General features: G+C 42.3%; 1 protein-coding gene across 1 annotated transcript in view; it reads right to left on the reverse strand.

Annotated features, from left to right (window-relative positions):
* The window catches only part of prodhb (proline dehydrogenase (oxidase) 1b), a 37,577-nt gene extending 17,846 nt beyond the window's left edge, over positions 1 to 19,731 (reverse strand). Inside the window, 5 exon segments of the mRNA XM_034117866.1 lie at positions 8,314 to 8,430; positions 8,518 to 8,582; positions 8,817 to 8,948; positions 19,303 to 19,426; positions 19,519 to 19,731. Of these exon segments, the coding sequence (XP_033973757.1) occupies positions 8,314 to 8,430; positions 8,518 to 8,582; positions 8,817 to 8,948; positions 19,303 to 19,426; positions 19,519 to 19,731 (651 nt within the window).
* Positions 19,732 to 20,908: the final 1,177 nt, after the last annotated feature.

Below are 20,908 nucleotides of genomic sequence, written 5' to 3' on the forward strand. Positions count from 1 at the left end.
AGACGCCAGCAACCACCCACAGCTCTCTCTAGGCACGTCCCCCCCCATCCTGTCACTGAAGCGTCTGTGAAGACTGTGATATAGGAGGTTACCTGCCCCAGTGGAGCTCCCCTCCGCAGATTCTCTGGGGACCCCCAGAATCGGAGGTTGCTCTCTACTGAGGGGGGGATGGTCACCAGATGTCGTTTGTGTCTTGGGATCTAAACGAAGGCCGGTAAACCACCACCGAGTGGCACTACGGAGTGAGCAGCCGTTATGAGACCCAAAGTCTGCATGATGATCAAAGCTGTCACCGTCGCCCCCTGACGCAGCCTGCAGACTGCCCGTAGCAGGGATGCCTGTCTGCTTTCTGTCAGGGTGGCACATAGTCTGCCTGCATCGAGCATCACCCCCAGATATTCTACCTGCTGGTGAGGTATGGGGGAGCTCTTCTTCCAATTGACCAATTGGGCTGTGTGAAACATTGCCCATTCCCTGGACCTGGCCATGACTATGAGGTCGTCCAGATAAATGAACACCCTCATGCCATGCCAGTGGTTGCAGCGCCGTGGCTGACCGGGCGTGGGGATAGGGAGTAGCCGAACGGCAGTCTGTTGTACTCGTAGGCTACCCCCTGGAAGGCAAAACGCAAATACTTTCTGTGTTTTGGAGCAATTTCGCCATGAAAGTAAGCGTCCTTCAGGTCGATGGTTGTGAACCAATCGCCTGGCTGTACCAGTCCCAGTTACTGTTTCATAGTTAACATATGGAACTTCTGGCATGCAATGTGCTGGTTCAGGCATCGAAGATCCAGAATGGGCCTGAATTCTCCTGTCTTCTTGGAACCAGGAAGTAGAGGGAATAGTGCCCCTTCTCTCTGACTTGAGAGTGCACATGCCGAGAGGAAACCTATCTCCTCCTGGGATGACAGATTTGCCTCTCTCATGCCTCTGAACGGAGGAGGGATGCTGCAAAACTGGAGTGAATAACCCAGTCTCAGTGTCCTGTCCATCTGTTAATACACAACTGATTTTCCATTCCCCACAAAACTGTGTTCAGGGGACATGCAAGCAGCTGTGGAGCCACAGCTAAGAAGCTGTAGTATTCTCTGGTGGCCTACTCCGCTGCCAAACCTTCCATAAAAGGGAGTTTTGGCATGGGGGCTGACACAGAAAAGGGCCGATTTTCTACTGAGGTCCTTGAACGCACCACGGCACGCTCCCGTGGGGCCGTGGCTCTGTCCTAATGCCGTCTCTTTGAAATGGACATTATGGTGAAAAGTGCAAATGTGGAGAGAGATGACTCTTACTCTGGGATAAATGCAATCGTTTTTTCCTGAATGCATTTTACACACACATATCACTCTAGAACTAGAGTTACACTACGTAACCCACTGTTCTTCTGCGGAGGTCCCTGAACGCACCGCGGCCACTCTCACGGGGGCCGCGCCTCATAATGGGTGTCCAATTAACATCGTATGAAAACGGCCTTGCCGATCTCAACGAGACATTATGGGAAAATGTGGAATTGTGGAGAGAGATGACTCTTACTCTGGGATAAATGCAATAGTTTTTACTAAATGCATTTTTCACACACACATCACTCTAGAACTAGGGTTACAATACGTAACCCACCATTCTTGCAACAGGGCCTCTTTTCGACTTCCTGTTGAAAGGAAACCTATCTCCTCCCAGGATGATAGATTTGCCTCTCTATTGCCCCTGAATGGAGGAGGGACGCTGCAAAGCTGGAGTGAGTAACCCAGTCTCAGTGTCCTGCCCCTCTACTCTGTCAGTACACAGCTGGGCTTCCATTCCCCACAAAACTGTGTTCAGGGGACATGCAAGCAGCTGTGGAGCCACAGCTAAGAAGCTGTAGTATTCTCTGGTGGCCTACTCCGCTGCCAAACCTTCCATAAAAGGGAGTTTTGGCATAGGGGCTGACCAAGCGGCAAACTCTGGGGAAGAGCCGGGACGCCAATACGGAAGTGCCACAAACTGCAGTTCATATATTGGCCGATAGGCGATGACTGCAGAAAGGAGCAATTTCCATAGACCCCCATGTTAAAATGCCCATTTTCACAGCAGAAAAAAAACGTTTCTAGCCCTGGCTGCAATACATTTTATTATGTATATAGTTAGATTCCACCTTCATGATTATGAATCTGTGAGTGAATTGTTTTCTAACATGACCCTTTTATTTATATTAGGTCTTAAAGTTTTTGCATAAATTACGGCGTGGTCACATTGAGTGACAGCTGCTGTTAGCTTTTTGTCTCTCTGCTAGCTGCTCCGTCTCCGTGAAGCTACAGCGACTCTGCCTGGTCAGTTCATCCAGGGAACACAACTTGACCCCGGCCGTGTTTGTTTGTTCTTCATGCTTATATATGGGACTATTGTGACTCGCTCTGCGGTTAAAACAGACGGTGCATGAATGCCGTTTTGCGGTAAGTGAAATTCGAGTACTTTATTTATGTGTTTATGATTTCAATCAGCTACGTAATGAATGTTAAGGCTTGGGTTAGCGTGTAAGCGAGTGGTAGCTACATCGGTGCTAACGATGCTAATCTTAGCCTCCAAGTTAACTTAAAACCATAGACTGTATCAGGGCTCGAGCTTAAGGACGTCCCGTCGTCCCGGGGCCGAAAAAAATCGGGTCGGGGAGGATACAAATTAATTTTGGGACGAATTTGGGACGAGAGTTAAAATAAAAATACCCTGCTAACTCTACTACGAACGACGATGAAAATGAAACTGACTGCACGTTTTGTGTAGCACACAGTTATTAAACCTCCTTGTCAACATAAACACACACAAAGCATTTAGCAACCCGCGAAATACACACACACACAGTACGTAGCTACAGCTGTCAGCCAGCCGCACAGCTGTGATGTAACTACCATTTGTTTTACCCCGGAGCGGTGCGGAGAAACGAAACTTAACTTATGAAGCAGCTTTTGACGACGCGCTATGCATGGGGCACCCTAGAGGGGGTTTCCAGACATGTCATTGCAGCTGAGATGAGAACTCTCCATCGCATTTAGTCCTTAGCAATATGCTGTGCCTCTCCCCATGTAGGGATGGGTACCGAGCCCCGGTATTAAACGGGCCCCGGGCCGGAATTATTAAAGACAGTGGTACCAACAGTGGTCTTTTTATCGGTACTGGAGACATTTAAAACATACATGTCATATGTATTACTGCTACATGAACATTATATTGCAGTTTTAGTTTCGCCAACTCCTTTTCTAATATGCAATAAGACTACAAAATGCGTCTATGATGTACTTTCCAATCCAGACGAGAGAGCTCTCTCCCCCGTCTGTGTGCGAGGGGGCGGGGCAGTTTGTAAAGGTCTCCTGACTGTGTTACAGACTGTCATCCTGGTTAGTGGTTACTCTGGGTTCTGTCTTCTGTCTTCAGGACAGAGTGTTGGATTTTTTTGTTAATCGGATGGGACTTGATTGGATTCAATATTAGAGTAACTTTCTCGCTTGTGTGTTTTTTTTTAATATATTTGGCCTTTGTTTCTGTGTTTGACTGATTTACTCAAATAAAAAGGTTGATGAATTATCATCTAATGATTTGTATGATGTTTTATTTATGTTAAAGGTCACTTTGAATGATTTTAACTAATGATAATGTAGAAAAACAAATATTTTAAATTCGGGACGGTCCACATTAATTTCGGGACGGCTTAGATTGTATTTCGGGACGGTTCCGGGAGGATGGTGAAAAAAGTTAGTCGAGAGCCCTGGACTGTATATATAAAGGTTAAAACGAAATAGACAAGTGTTAAGCGTTAAGTGGGATAATACTGTAGAACAAAAGGCTTCTGTTTGAGGTTGATAAAATAAGGTCATCATTGTAACTTAGAGAGATATTTTATTATGTAGGTAGGAACTTTATGCATCCTAAGGTTAATTTAAATTGGCTATGCTCAAGTATGTAGACAAGCTAACGTCGAAGTAGTGTATGTGAAATCAACCTCACAATAAGATGTGTGTATATTACAATTATTAATGTCATATTTCAAGATGATTACTTGGATATTACAATATGGTTGGTTGAGCTGGAGTTCATTATTGAGCTTACACGTTAACGTCACAGTCATCTGAAGAACGAACCCAAACCTTGTTGTTTTTATTAATTGCATTACCAAATTGGTATCAAATAAACAGTAAGCATTGGTAACACAACTTCCAAAGTTACAGTAAAATAAAAAGGACCCTGACTCGGCAAATACACAATCCAACATGTTCAACAGAAGATAATAAGTTATATTGTTTGTACACATGGTTCTTTACATATATATCTGTTTGTTTAAAGTGTCCAGGTGATTCGACAGGCTGGACCAGAGAGTGAGAGACAGAACTGGACTCCTCACAGCAGTGAACTTCAGCACAGGTACAAATACTCTTTTTTCATACTGTACAAAGAATCAAGAAAGATATTGGTTTAAATAAATGAAGTATTGACTTTAATACACTGATATACATTCCATTAAACAATACTAAATACTAGATCACCTACACATCAGTGAAGTTGAGGGTTTTTTCCATGCAAAGGGTTACATTTAGATGTTAACAAGCAATATGACTGTCAGCTTTCTAATTTAAGGTATTGAAGGCAAAGATATTTAACGCATAGTGAGAACTGCTATTTATCTCTCAATATTGTCTGTAAAAACGTGGTAAAAGTTATTCTTTCAGTGAGACAACAGAGCAAGCTTGTTTTAATAACAGTTAAATATTATTTGATAATAAAATACATTTCAATGTTGATGAATTTCATACTGTTCATTCATAATCTGATTGTCTTTGTAGCTCACTGTTGAAATAAAAAAAAACATTACAATTACAAAATAATTATATCTACAGCCCCTAAACACAAACACACCTCTTTCATAAATAACACACTTGTTCTGCAATAATATGCTTTATGTTTCCTGTAATTTTTGTTAGGAAAGGACATGCCTGAAAGACACGACTCAACATTTTCTCCTTCTCTGAGGGTCAAGAAGAACATCCAAGAGGAAAATTAAAAGCTGATGTTATGAGATGTTAAGACCAGTACAGGACATTCACTAAGAAACTACTTTTATTGTGAAGTCAGCTGATCGAATGCACCTATTTCCACATCTACACTCCATCAGCTGATTAATTCTATTTGCCTCACTTTATGAGCTTCACAACACCTGTACCTTGTACCGCAGAGTTTGCAACGTCACAAATAAATGGGGCCAATCTTCAGTCAGATGTGAATGTGTAATCTAACATTTTCAGTAAGAATAATGGACAAAAGGAGTGCAAATACAAATTCAATTTATTGAAATCTGAACCAAAAGTTAATCAAACATGTTTTAAATAAAAAGCACATATGGACAGAAGGTGTAAACCTATTAAATGTATAAGTAAACACATTTAGTCAAATAAAGTGACTGTGCAGTTGGTATCAGCTATGCCCAGCATGGGCTCCTCCATCAGGCCTGGTCCTCCTCGCAGAGGAAACCAACAGACAGGACATCCATCACACGGAGGTTTCTCCCTGAAGTCTCTGCAGCTCTCTGGACACCACGCTGTCTCAATCCGTCCACACTCCACACTGAATATGAGAGGGGGAAAATGAAAATAATAAATGCTTTAGACAATAAGAAATATAAAGTTGACTGTTGAGTTGCTCAGTTTTTTTAGATTGTCAATACTATTACTGTATAACTAATATCCCAGGTTAAGAGGCACCTTCAAATAAAGATTGGTCTTTAAATACATTTTGTCTTTTGAATTGTTTGTCTAAAGTCAAGGATCTAGAACTGGTACTTATAGTTTTAATGATACAGTCTGGTTATAATGTTGTTTGGAGGAGGCCTCACAGGTAAGAGCACTAACTAGCTACCATCACATGTACTGTACCTTAGCTTGACTTAAATGTATTAAACGTATAATTAAGTGATAGCAAAATATAAATAACTAATGTCATGCAAACATATTAATATTTGCTTGATTCCAGTGTTGCATTTAGCACATTGCATACAAACGTTAAGGGATTTTAAGATTCTGAAGTATTATGCTAAAAACTCAATAACTTAGATTATTATTTATAGTTTTGCTGAATAGTTTCATGTCCGCTTACCTTAGAAACGTAAAATGTGACGGCAGTGTGCAGATGGGGACCATGTTAGCTTAGCTTCTTAGCTTGAGCTAGCTCTGTTACTTCCCAGCTGGAGGCAGAAGGTCCCGCCTCGGCTCCGCCTCTTTGCCCTTATTTGGAGCAGGCTGGAGCCGTTAGTGGCCGACTCCGCCTACTAAGGGCTTCTCGGCAACTCTGCAGAATCCTATGGGTGACGTCACGGACCCTACGTCCATTTATATATATACAGTCTATGGGGCTGACACAGAAAAGGGCCGATTTTCTACTGAGGTCCTTGAACGCACCACGGCACACTCCCGTGGGGCCGTGGCTCTGTCCTAATGCCGTCTCTTTGAAATGGACATTATGGTGAAAAGTGGAAATGTGGAGAGAGATGACTCTTACTCTGGGATAAATGCAATCGTTTTCACTGAATGCATTTCTCACCCCTAGATTCCACCGGGTCCGTCTGCGGCGCGTTACGGCCGCGTTACGGCTGCGCCCATCTGCTGGCTCCTATACTGGAGTTTACAGAGGGGGCGGGGAGTGTGGGACAGTGTTCTTTTCTCTGGGGATGAGCAAGAAGCAGCCACGCTGCGACTACTCCTCACCCACGTGACCAAGGAGATCGATGCAGAGAGCCCTTCCGTAAACATGGGGGCTCCCTGGAGATCAACACGGTCCTTTTGGAAAGTGCCACGCGGCGTGACCCCCCCACCGGGATATCACACGGCAGGCAACGGCGCTGCGTAGTAATAATCGCTCTGATCTGGTGAGGTCGGGGCATCTCTAGCATCTCTAGCAATGAGCAAGATGCCCAACACACCCGTGTTTATTTGCAGTCGCCCTGTCACGCGGCAGCGGGGCAGAGCTCTTTTCAGCTCTCTGCCCAGCCTGCTGCCCGCTAGGAGCAGCTGCGCTCCGCCGCCATGGTCATCACCTAGGGTGACCGGACCCGGAAGTGCCCGACAACGACAAACGGATGAATATGTGTCCCCGGTGTTCCAGGGAACTCACCAAGTGTCAGAAAACACAACCCTCTCTATTTTCCTCCATATCCAAATCTCTAAATAAGGGGCTGCAACGGATCTGATAAAAACTGATCCAGATTTGAACACTGTCCTGACGTCAGGACAGTGGCGCTACGGCTATTGGGCCAACTCCACCAATCAGGAGGAGACAGCCACGGCCATTGCCGTTCGAAAGCGCTGGAGACGCTGTAGTACATATGCCAGGCCTGTAGATGGTGCTGTTCTCACAGAATCAGCCCTTGCAAAAACAGAGCTAACATTTTTCAAATTGAGCGAAATGAGGCATGGCTAAAATGCATGATCTGTTTGGTATTTTGAAAACAAAAAAGTATAAATATGCCTTATATAGGTATGGTCCTACACTATATTATTGAAATATAGCATGATAGGTCCACTTTAACGTGTCTGTTCACACGAGACCGCTGGAAATGCTGTAGTACATATGCCGGGACTGTAAGTGGCGCTGTAACTTCCACACAAGACCGCTCGAAAGCGCTGGACACGCTGTAGTACATATGCCGGGCCTGTAACTGGCGCTGTAACTTCCGCCACAAAATACACCAAAAGCAGCGAAGAAGACCCCGGAGCATGGTTGCCATGGTTGCCCTTCTGTTTATGCCCCGCGGTGGATTTAGCAACATGTAGTAGTTCATGTAATTCTCCATGTCCACTTGTTGCTGATGGTGGTGGTAGAGGAGCTGCAGATTTTGCACTAACATCTGTAGCATGGTTGAGCTGTAGATGTTGTACTAACATCTGTAGCATGGTCAGTAGCAGTAGCACTAGCAGTAGCTACTGACAGTAGCTACTGACCATGCTACAGCAGTGAGCAGCAGAGGTGGGGAGAGGCGGGGCTATGGCTTCATCTATCGGGAAATGATCGTATAGAGGCGATTACACGGAGCCATTTGACCCCCCAGAGCGTTTTGTTTGCAAATCTATCCACCTTGGGACCCGTTATCGGTTGTGGGGTCCGTTTCTATCATTTTGTTATGGCCTCGTGTAAATGAAAGGGCTATACGCAAGAGAAACTATGCGGATACAACCCGTTTCGTTCTTGTGTAAAGGGGGTCTTAATGCAGTGGCATGTATAACCTCAAAGTAATGGACCAAAAACCAATGTGCACCACAGAGGACAAACATGAATGGGTGGGTCTCTGGAGGATAAACAGCACCTGCAGTTGTTTCAGCTTCAGCCTCTGCTCTAAAGCCTGCATGCCCTCGCCCCCATGCTTTGATGCCAAGAAGGCGAAGAATTGTCGCCATTTCGCCAGGACTTCTGAGAACTGGAGCTTTAAAAAAAGCGTAATGCGGTCCAATACCACAAGCGTATTAGCTAAACGAGTGCATTGACATTTGAATGTCCCCTCACTACTTACCAGAAACTGAGGTTGTCCTAGAGCAGTCATTTTAATAGCAGTAAAACCGTCCATTGAACTCCCACCTGGAGGTCAAATACACTTAGCTGTAACATAAATCAAATGAAGTAAAGAGCAAAATATGAACCTGATGGAAAATGCATGCTAAAAGACTGCAATATGTGTAATACATGGATTTGGTTATAGACTTGGACCACATGTATATTGGTGTAAGGAAGACTTTTTTGGTAAGAATTGTCAAAGCATATTAGCTAGAGTAAAGTTGTATTACTGATATAATCTAATTTCCAATTACTAACCAGATGCTTTGATATATTTGATGAAGGTCTCCATATGCTTGTCACATTTGGCCTCATCTGCATAGAAATACGAGCGGGCTCCAGTCACGCTCCCGCGCCGGTCCTCGAACAGTTTTCTCTCTATGGTCCTAACTGGAGGGAAAACAAGCATATACAGTATGCCCATTACGTCGAATTAAATCATAAAAAAAGTCTACAAATGAGAACAAAACAAAGCATCTTGCCTATCTCTTTCTCTGCAGCAGACACATGTGAACTAAATCAGAAGATATACAAAAGGATAAAATGAGTTAATCTGCACAGTATTTGGGCAACATGAGTTATGGAGGTTTCATCAGAATTACAGCAAAATATCTGATATTTTTTAAGCTTGGGGCCTCACACTCCTTATTTGAACAATTTGGCTTTGCGGCTTGTCACAGACAGACATAGTGTGACCATTTATATGCTACAATGTCCTGCTGTCAGCCTTCAGACGCTCCAGAGAGGGCAGTTGTAGCATCACGCCACACTTGACCTATTCCCCCCTCATCACAGGGAACTTGGGAGCTCATGTAACGAAATGGATGACTAAACAATAAGCTAGCTCGACATCAGGGACGTCAACAGGACTCAAAGCCACGAAACAGAAGGGAGTTATCTTTTTTTAACATGACACGCCATTTGGCAGGCACAAATCTAGTTTTGACTGCAATGGAAACTATTCGACTTTCACTTTGACTTTGCATTGTTGTTTTGTTCGGACCTGTTTTCTTTAGTTAATTCTAGAAAGTAAATGTACCATCAGTGATTTGGATAATTGAATGATCATTTTAATCAAAGGACAAATTGCTATCAAAATGTGTTTTCCTCCGTTATACATGATTGTAAATGTAATATGAGCAGTGTTTGGACCATTAGTCAGATACATCAAACTATAAAATGTAAACTTGGGCTGTGGGATCTTGTGATTGCCATTTGCCAATGGTATATCATATATGGATCAATAGATTGCAGTGTTTCCCCTATGGAGTCATAGCAGCGGTGCTAAGGCACGTGGGCGCAGCATAATATGAGCGCGGAGCGCGTGGAATTTTTTAGTGTGTGCGCGTGCGAAGTGCGCCCCGCCAATTTGTTTCTATTGCGGCTTTCACACCAGCGCTTTTCCCTTTCTAGCTCCTAGCTAGAGCTTTTCTGGTTCAGCTGGTCCGGTTTCCCTTTTCAGCTCCCGCTCTGTTCACACCGCCCAGCTGCCGCTGCTGCGTCATGACGTCACCGTTTACATCGCTGATTTTCTCCCCAACGGAGCTCACAACAACAACGGGGGGGGGGGGGACTGCGTCGGGTCGATGATCGTGTTGCTTTTAATCATACGAAGCCAGATTAAATTAAATAACGACTTCTCCAACCTTATACTTTTCTCCAGAGTGCCGTGGTTCATTGTTTATTAATGTGTTTCAGCGGCATTTACCGACCGCTGCAGTGCTGGCTGCTCTTCCACGGGAGTTTATTCTCCCGTTAGCTCCGGGTTAGCTCACACGGCTCTAAAGTATTCACTGTCTGACTGTCACACAAGCAGCTGATACATATCCCCAGTTCCCCTTAAGTGAATGTGTGTCAGTCTGAATTGACGCTGTTTGGCATCACAACGCTGTTATGAAAGTTTCTCTGGTATAACATGGGTGATGTTAGCATAGCAACCGAAGCTAAACTGACTACTTGCTAAGCCGTTTTCTACAGGCACATTTTACCGGCGTATTTTTCATTATGATTCTACTTGTGATAGTCGGACATGACAACCTGTGCAGCCCATGTATTGATTCCATCCGATAGCTGCTATAATAACAAACAAAACGTCTGCCTGCTCTCCACAATGATCAATAACAGCGAACGGATGGTCAAAGTAAGGTACAAATTTCCTGCACGTCTCGACGTAAGAGAGACGTAAGCGACGCCGTCTCATAGCTCCGAAGCTCTTGCCTCTCGACCGACAATTTTTTGGAGCTGGAAGTGAACCGCATTCCGGAGCTATGACGCGGCGACGCGGCGCCGCTGCGGTGTGAACAGGAAAAACCGGCGCTTTTCCAGCTCCAGCTCCGAGCCGGAGCTGGAAAAGCGCCGGTGTGAAAGGGGCATATGTGTCTGCCAGCACAAGAAAGGCTCTTGAGGCCTAGTACCAGGGCCGGTTCTAGCCAATTTGCTGCCCAAGGCGAGATTTATTTATTCATGCATATTTTTGTATCTCTCCAACTTTAAACGATATTTTTGGTTTACTGTCCTATAGTATACATTGGAATGATTTCAAACCTGTTTTTATTTATCCTAATAATTATAAAGGAGTGCCTTGGAAATATGTGTTTACATAATTTGTTAACACATATTTGTTTGAGACCCACTGAGATAACTTAGACTAAAATGAACTATCTAAACACTCAGAGAGTCCTTTACCTCACTGAGCCTCTCAGTCTGACAGGAGAGCTCTCCTCCACCCTGGTTGTAGAAACATCTACTTCTTATATCCGTTAGCGCAGCTAGCACCAGATTCTAATAACAACAGCCCTCTCTCTCGCTCCCTCGCTCACTCTCTCGCTCCCCCGCTCGCACTTTGGCTGTGAGCTGCGGGCGCCTGATAAGCCAACATCCCCCACTTTCATCACTTACAGCGCCCATCGTAGAGGGCAAATGAAAAGTGTAACCGGGGTGAAAAGGGTGTTACATTTACTTAATTATGAATGTTGTTACATCAAGGCCAAAAATTAGGATGAGCGCCAACGGTCAAAAAAGTTTTTTCCCCTCCCAGAGCTAGCAGCGCAGCGCCCGCCAGATCTGGCGCCCCTATGCCAAAAATCGGCCCTGCCAGTACATACAGTGGCAATGTCTCAAGATTTAGCAAAAATACACCTTTATTGAACATACAGTAACACAAATACTACAAATCCACATAACAAACAATCAAAAATGAAAATGTATTATTATTATTATTTATTATTATTTTAATCAAAATAAAAAAAGTAAAAAATATCTTTTTTTTTCTTTTTCTTTTTGGGTACCTAGCTGGCGCCTCCTAGCAGCGGCGCGCATATTTCAGCAGCGGCGCTGCGCTGCCACTATTTCTATATAGGGGAAACACTGGATTGTAAATATAATAATATAATATAATAATCTATAATGAAAACAATCATTCAATGCAGATTTAACAGATTAAAATAATTTCCAGAATTGTATGTAGTGTTAAATAGGTGGTGAATGTCACTCTGAGATATACATTCTGTTCAATTTGATTTCCGTGTTACAGCGCCATTGATTTAATTGTTTGTTGGTAATGTAATGGCGTAAAAAGGGTGCTTTCAACATCATGTAAGAACTGGCACAATTTAGTTTTGGCAGCTACATTACAAGTACAGTACTGGCCTGCACTAATGAAATCCTAGCTGTAAAATCAAAGGTACAGGTGTGTATTTGAACTTAAATGGCCTTTTCATAATACATATAATGCCTTCAACATCAACCCAGGCCTCTGTTCTTTATATATTCTTTCTGTTTCCAGGAGCTAATGTTTTTTTTTGCTATCTTATCGGATTGTTGGAATGCCTGTCAAACCCTGCTGTCTGAGATCAAGCCAGCTTAAAGTATCTTGTCCTCCTACTTTATGGTTTGAAGGTGTATGTTCACCAAGCAAAAGCTTTATAGGCTGAGATTTGAAACTTCTTTTGATGTTTCCAAGCAGACATCCCCAAGACAGAGTATATCAAAGCTGTACAGTCATATCTTGTTGCTAAAACACAAACAAACACTGAGTCGAGATACAAGGAGGGTGAAAAAAGTCATATCAAAGCCCTTGTCTGAGAGCTTTATCACTATACTGAATGTGATAGCACAGTAAAACAAAAATAGAGGAGAATCTGTCTGGCACACAATGACATTGCAGTCGACTGTCACTCCAGGTTAACAGATTTAGAGGCTGGGTGCTTAACCCTCCTATTGTCTTCGTTTTCCCCCTCTTACTTTGGTGTTCGCGGTCAAATTTGACCGGTCCTGTTTTACCTGCTATTACATTAACACAAAAACCATTAATCATCACCAAATTTCATTTAACACCCTTTCAAACTGTAAATAATGTATCAGACTACTGGTATACATGAAAAACTGTAGTAAATATACAAAGAATAGACACTGAACATGTATTGCGTGTGCCAGGTGTAATCCATGTGGGGGGAGGGGCACATAAGAGCGGGAAATGTGTCAAATTGTTCTCTGTGTGTGTGTTTGTGTGTGCCAGGTGTGATTCCCATGGGGGGATGGGCACATAAGGGGGGGAACACATCTACAGTATGTGTGTGTGTGTGTGTGTGTGGGGGTGTTTTTGTGTGTGTTTTATCTGATCCGGATTGTTACTAATTCCTTTTCTTTATGGATGGTCATTTTTTACCAGGAACACCATGGGTGTTACAAAGTTGACTAAATCATCCAAAATTCAATGAAAGTGGTGATCAGCAATTTTCCATGTTCAAATGTCTACTGTGAAGGATATCATAAAGCCTTAATGCAATCGAATGTAAAACAAAAAAGTTATGATTGATGAAAGTAGTAAATCGGTCAGATTTGACCCTAAGACAACAGGAGGGTTAAACATACAGGCTAACAGCGGTTGTTTGACCTTTATGAACCAACAATTGTTGTGCAAGATAAAAAAGGTCAGTCTTTAAAAAGTTCAGTCCTTTTGGGCTGAGTATCATTCTCAGGCTAAGTAAATGTGACAAGTGCATTTGTCTTTTACACTTCAATGAAACAGGCTTCAAATGATACTCACTTCACTTGTTTTATTCACTGATTTTGACGTTGAACTAATTCCTAGAAGGGCCTGAGAGAGTCTATTATTTTTTAAAGACGAGATGTCCTAATTACTCATTATGCATTAATGCCCTGAGCTACAATTTAAGTCACATCGCTGCTGCCTCTGCCTAGAGAGACTTCTTGCATAAGTTCTGGATACTGTCATCTAAGTTAACAACAGCTCACAGATCAAATAGCAGCCCACAGCCCTGTGCTTCCCATGTGACAGGATTCCTAACGAGTGAGAAATTCTCTCCAGCCGGCCAATCCGTAACGAGGGGCCATGACTGATCCGCAGAACCAGTTGTAAAGAGTATATCTTTAGTATTAATAACTAGTAAACTAAATATATACAATATATTATTGAAAATAATAATATACATCACAAAAATAAAAACAATAAATTAAATATATTTTAAGTAATAAATGACATCAAACAAGTGGAGAGTACTCCGTAAGATAATGTAGATGCATATAGAGGACGAAATTTGCCAAAATTATGAATAATTAAACAAATAAATGACTCAATCAAAAATGTAATGTACCATTTCAATATTATAATATAATGCAGTGTTTCCCCTAGGTTTACTGCTTTGGGGGGGTGCTGCCTGGGCGGGGGGTGGTGGTATATATATTTTTTTAAATCCTCTGGAGCAGAGAGAGGAGCTGTGGATTATTGTTATTGATTAATGCATCAGTGTTTCTTAGGTTCAAAAACATTAAACTCACAACTGAAAATGAAAATGAAAGCGTTTAGTTTATTTAATAAAAGAGCACATGTTCAATGTGAAACGTGACCGTAGATAGATTACTTCAGTTGCAATTTGGTGCTATATATATATATTTTTTAAAAAAAAGAAAAGTAAAACACCATGAATTTCAGGGGGGGTGCGGGGCTCCGTTGGCGACAATGGTAGGGGAAACAAATGTTGAAAATAAATGTAGACAGAATAATTTAGTAAGACCTGATATAAATTGATATTTCTGTTTTATTTGCCTCTTTATTTATTATCCCTTTTTTATTTACATGTTTTAAATGTACTTAATACTCTACCTAATATCATTTGGTACTCTAAATTGCCTATTAAAGGTGGGGTAGGTAAGTTTGAGAAACCGGCTCGAGATCGCTAGAATTTGAAAATACACAACCGGAGAAAATCTGCCACTTCCTTACAGAGCCCCTCCTCCAACACACACGAACGCGCACATGACCAATGAGGGCACGAGATAAGTTTGTGCACAGATGGAAGGCTGACAGGCAGGTAGGCCATCCAGTTATTTTAGCCGGGCCGGCTAAAATGATTGGTCGTGCTTTTTACAGTATTACGGCTTCCACAGATGACATTTTTTTATGGATTTTTTGTCAAAGCACTTAAGATATTCATTGCTATCGGGATGTTAAGAGCATTCCATGGAATATAACAAAAAGTGTATCTCGAGCCGGTTTCTCAAACTTACCTACCCCACCTTTAATATATGTATTGAGTGACTAATTGATTCGTTGTTTTGGAAGCTTCTGTCCTCCATATAGGAAGCCGTTAGATTACTTAAAGTGGACCTATTATGCTATATTTGAAACATATATTGTAGGGCCATACCTATATAAAACATGTATGTGAATTTTTTTTTTTCAAAATACCAAACAGATCATGCATTTTAGCCATGCCTCATTTCGCTCTATTTGTTCTTTTCCAGCCCTGTTTTTAACTCTCCTTACCAGCAGGCGGCGGTAGTGTGTATTCGTCATTCAAAAGAGGCAACAACCGGAAGACAGACTGCGTGATACACCGAGAGAAGAAGAACAGACTGCGTGATATAAACAAACAACAAATAGCGTGTGCGTTCCATTTTCACTCTACAACGAGAAGCTCATGGGGCTTTCCCGAACCTGTGTCGAGAGCTGGAGTTAAATGAAATCTCAGATTTGCCTTCTTAATAGTTTGTTTGGGACCCTCACTTCCGTTTCGCTTCTCATGCACTGATTCGCTAAGCTGAACAGCCAATCAGAGTGATTTCTTTGGGGAGGCCATCGGCCTCCCGATTCAACATGTCGAATCGGCGGCGGAAGGTGTCGGCAGGGCCGAAAAGACACGACGGTGCAGTACACACCAATCTGAGTAGGGCGACACGGCGCTCATCGACGGCCCGACATCTATCGACATCTATCGACGCCGAAAATCAACTTGGTGTGTAAGGAGATTTAAACTCTGCGGCTTTCTGGCTAGCACTTAGCATGTGGGACCGGACAGCTTTGATCCCCATCGACAGTGGCGATGCTAGAGTCTGTGGGGGCCCATCGAACCAGCTTTCATCACCATCAGTGGCGCCCCAACACACTCTTTCCTCCCCCCCACAGAGCGGAGCAAGGCAACGAAACTTAAAGGGGACCTATCATGCAAAATGCACTTTTGTACGTCTTTTATACATGAATATGTCTCCCCGGTGTGTCAGGGAACTCACCAAGTGTCAGAAAACACAACCCTCTCTCTTTTCCTCCATACCCAAATCTCTAAAAACGGGGCTGCAACGGAGCTGATTATTATTTGAATTTTTCTGACGTCAGAAAAGGGGTGCTCCGCCTATATGGGCAACTCTCCACCTATCAGGGGAATGAGAGACCGCTCGAGAGCGCTGGAGACGCTGTAGTACATATGCCAGGCCTGTAAGTGGCGCTGTAGTCTGCCACAAAAGCAGAATCAGCCCTTGCAAAAACAGGGATGGAAAAGAGCAAATAGAGCGAAATGAGGCATGGCAAAAATGCATGATCTGTTTGGTATTTTGAAAAAAAAAATTCACAGACATGTTTTATATAGGTATGGCCATACAATATATGTTTCAAATATAGCATGATAGGTCCACTTTAAAATAAGAAGCAGCATTTTACAGTGCGCTATGCATGGGGCCGCCTTGAGGGGGTTTCCCGACATGTCGTTGCAGTAAATTAAAGGGTGTGTCATGTTGTCGTTGCTGTGGACCTTCTTAATACCTTGCTGTTTAATACTTTTTAATACTTTTTAATAGCCTTAATTTTCGCTAAATTGATTTATCAACTTTAAATACTTTTTAAGACCCCGCGGACACCCTGCCAGAAAACGTCATCTTCATGAACTGGTCAAAGGCTCTCTGGCCCAGGATCATCTTTCCTAGATCCATTATCTGAGCACAAAAGGAGAGGAAATTATAACCAGTGAATGATAAATGTAGGATTACTAGTCCCAATATATTCTCGATGTGACAAATTAGTTAATGAGAATCATATTTTCACAGAAAAGACAGGCTGTTTCAAAGCTACAGGTGCTGACAGGCTACAGAAAAGTAGGACATTAACCTTTCAAACGCAAAGGATTCAAATCATGTTCTTACCCTCAAGCAAAATACTTTTGCATGCAACACGAAAACAGGGACAAAACATGAGACATTGCTACCATACAAAACATCTGAAGAATGTCAGATGTCTTTCTATTCTATGAAGACCTAAAATGTGTGGAAGGAATAACCTTGCAGTGCTTCAAGTCTATTAAATCAATAAACCCCATACATGACTTTTGTGAGGGAAAGTGTATCTTGTGATAAATATATATAAATACAATTGGTATTAACATTACCAGATGGACATTTCAGCAATGCAAGTATCTGAGATCAAGCCTGTTACTGTAGGTAACATGGACTCAACACACTCTCACTCCATAAACGTCCAGGAGCGACGCTTGGTCAGGGTCCCGAGGCATGCAGTTGGGACGCTCCTAGGCTCCTTCAGCTTCATAAAGGGATGCAAATAGCTTTCAACTGATTGCAATGTATTCCCATCTGCGGCGGGATTTGACGCTCATGGAAGCACGGCATTCGTTTGTGTCGGCGGCATTTAAAGGCAATGTGAGCGTCCGGATTTTTCAAAGATGTTTTTCGTTGCATGGCCTCAGATCTACTTCATATAGTAAACAAATCTCTTCACTCAGGTATTTTTCCACAGGCCCTGAAAACTGCAGTCATTAAACCGCTCTTAAAAAAGAATAATCTAGTAATGAACAATTACAGGCCCATATCAAACCTGCCATTTCTAGGTAAAATCATTGAAAAAGTTGTTTTTCAACAGTTGAGTAACTTCTTGCATTTAAATAACTGTTTTGATGTGTTCCAGTCAGGATTTCGTCCAAACCACAGCACTGAGACTGCTCTTGCAAAGGTCTTCAATGACATCCACTTAAACACAGACAGTGGCAGAACTTCAGTGTTAGTATTATTAGATCTCAGTGCTGCGTTTGACACTGTTGACCACAACATATTACTAGACCGACTAGAAAACTGGGTGGGACTTTCGGAAACAGTTCTAAATTGGTTTGAATCCTACTTAAAGGACAGAAAAAACTTTTTTTCTATAGGTAAATACACATCTGAGTTGACAAATATGACATGTGGGGTACCTCAAGGCTCCATCTTGGGGCCTCTTCTCTTTAACATCTACATGCTACCACTGGCTCAGATAATGAAAAACAACAAAATAAGTTACCATAGCTATGCGGATGACACACAAATTTACGTAACAATTTCACCAGGAGTCTATGCTCCAATTCAAACACTGAGTAAGTGCATTGAACAAATCAATGACTGGATGTGTCAGAACTTTCTCCAATTAAACAAAGATAAAACTGAGGTAATGGTTTTTGGAGCCAAGGCAGAACGTATAAAAGTTAGCGCTGAGCTTCAGTCTGCAATGTTCAAAACAACAGATAAAGCCAGAAATCTAGGTGTAGTCATGGACTCTGACCTGAGTTTCAACAGTCACATTAAAACAGTTACTAAATGAGCCTACTATTACCTAAAGAATATATCTAGGATTAAAAGACTAATGTCACAGCAGGATTTGGAAAAACTTGTCCATGCTTTTATCTTCAGTAGACTGGACTACTGTAATGGTGTCTTTACAAGGTCTCACTAAAAAATATATTAGAAAGCTGCAGCTGATTCAGAACGCTGCTGCTCGAGTCCTTACTAACACTAAGAAAGTGGATCACATCACTCCTGTTCTGAAGTCTTTACACTGGCTTCCTGTGTGTCAAATAATTGATTTCAAAATATTGCTGCTGGTTTATAAAGCATTGAATGGTTTAGGCCCAAAATACATTTCTGACCTCCTGCTAAATTAAGAACCATCCAGAACTCTCAGGTCTTCAGGGACTGGTCAGCTTTCTGTCCCCAGAGTCAGAACTAAACATGGAGAAGCAGCATTCAGTTATTATGCTCCAAATATCTGGAACAAACTCCCAGAAACCTGCAGGTCCGCTGCAACTCTGACTACTTTTAAATCCACGACTTTTCTTTTTGCCGCTGTTTTTAATTGAACTATTCATATCTTAAACTGCACTGTAACTTTTATCCATGTATTTTTTCTTTTAATGTTTCTTTTATTATCTTTTCTTTTTAATGACTGATTTTAAATGCCATTTTCTTAATGTCTTTCATTTTTTGTAAAGCACTTTGAATTGCCTTGTGTTGAAAGGTGCTATATAAATAAACTTGCCTTGCCTTGCCTTGCCTATAATATATAAAAAATGTGAAGTAAAAAAAACTGATATTGTCAACATTGTGTGCATTAATGTAATGCATAGAGTCTGCGTTGTGGCTGAGGTAAAGTGTCAGTGGGGGGGCCGGGCCTTGTTAATGGTTGTGGGGGCACCTGCTCTCCTCAGTTTGTGGATGAAGTAGAGGTGCTGCTGGGCTTTCTTGGTGATTGACGTGGTGTTGTTCCTCCAGGAGAGGTGCTCAGTGATGTTCACCCCCAGGAATGTGGTTCTGCTCACCTGCTCCACAGCAGCACCATTGATGGTCAGTGGATGGGGGTGTTGGGTGTGGGTTCACCCAAAGTCGACAACAATCTCCCTTTTTTTTCCACATTAAGGAAGAGATTGTCATCATTGTACCATGTGGCCAGCTGGTTCACCTCCTTCCTGCAGTGGCGGGTCTTTTCGTTGTTGCTAGTGAGACCCACATTGGTTGTGTCATCCGCAAACTTGACGACATGGTTGGAGCTGTAGGTGGGTGTGCAGTCGTGGGTCAGCAGGGTGAAGAGCAGGGGTCTGAGCACACGTCCTTGGGGGGCCCCCATACTCAGTGTGATTGTGTCTGATGTGTTGTTGCCGACCCGTACAGATTGAGGTCTGGCAGTGAGGAAGTCCAGCAGCCAGTTGCAGAGAAAGAATCAGAATCAGAATACCTGCGGGGCTGAGGCCCAGGTTTGTTAGTTTACAAACCAGCTTCTGGTGGATGATGGTGTTGAATGCTGAGCTAAAGTCTATGAACAGCATATTACATATGGGGTGAGGGCTGGGTGGAGAGCAGAGGAGATCTTGAAGTAAAACAAATGAAAATTATCATCTAGAATGATACATCAACAAAAAATCAGCAGCGAACTTCTGTGCATGGTTAGGATGTGATGGAAAATTGCTGTTACAGGAGTGAATGTACATAAATCACTAACATAAATGAGATAAGGCATCATAATACATTCACTAAAATTAGAGACTGGACTGAACATACACTGGACTGGAGGCTACAGTATACATATAATAACACACTGTATATTATGTATGTTCCATATGCTGTATGAGGAATGGGCTACCTGTGTAAAGTATAGGCTGAATATACTTTCTACTTTTGTAAAACTTTTATATTTTACATGTACTCGTGTTATTTTCATTGTGACATTGCTACTAGAAACTCAAAGAAACAAAACAGATCTGATTATTTTTGACACATTTCAGAAGCCTTTCTTAAAGATGTCCAACACAATACTTCACCAGATCGGCTTATACAATATTCATAAATGTCAAAATCACATAAATTGAACTTATATGGTGTCCACAGAATCAAACAATACATGAGTAGTTTACCTTGCACGTGAATATCAAGGTAAATAATAATTATCTCAAGATATTTAAGTTATTGTGTCAACCAACATTTTATTAATGCATTACAATGCACATCAACTACTTAAAACCCTTTCACGCATAGAGGCTACTACAGTGGACAGCTTTTCAAAAGGTGTTTTCTTGTATATGCATGGGTTTTGATGGCATGGTTGCACCATCAGCCACTACATAGGACCCTATTTCATCATCCCATACACTGCCACTCAGTGGAAAGTCAGTGTAAGTGCATGATACATTTCTCTAAACCAAGATGGACGACAGAAAGCCAGATGGACTGAATCACTCGTTGATATCTTGCCAATCCTTTTTGGAAAGCGCTCCCTGCAGGTATAACAATGTTGGTGACATCAAGTA

This window comes from Trematomus bernacchii, unplaced genomic scaffold (assembly GCF_902827165.1).
Source record: "Trematomus bernacchii unplaced genomic scaffold, fTreBer1.1, whole genome shotgun sequence".
Lineage (NCBI taxonomy): Eukaryota > Metazoa > Chordata > Actinopteri > Perciformes > Nototheniidae > Trematomus > Trematomus bernacchii.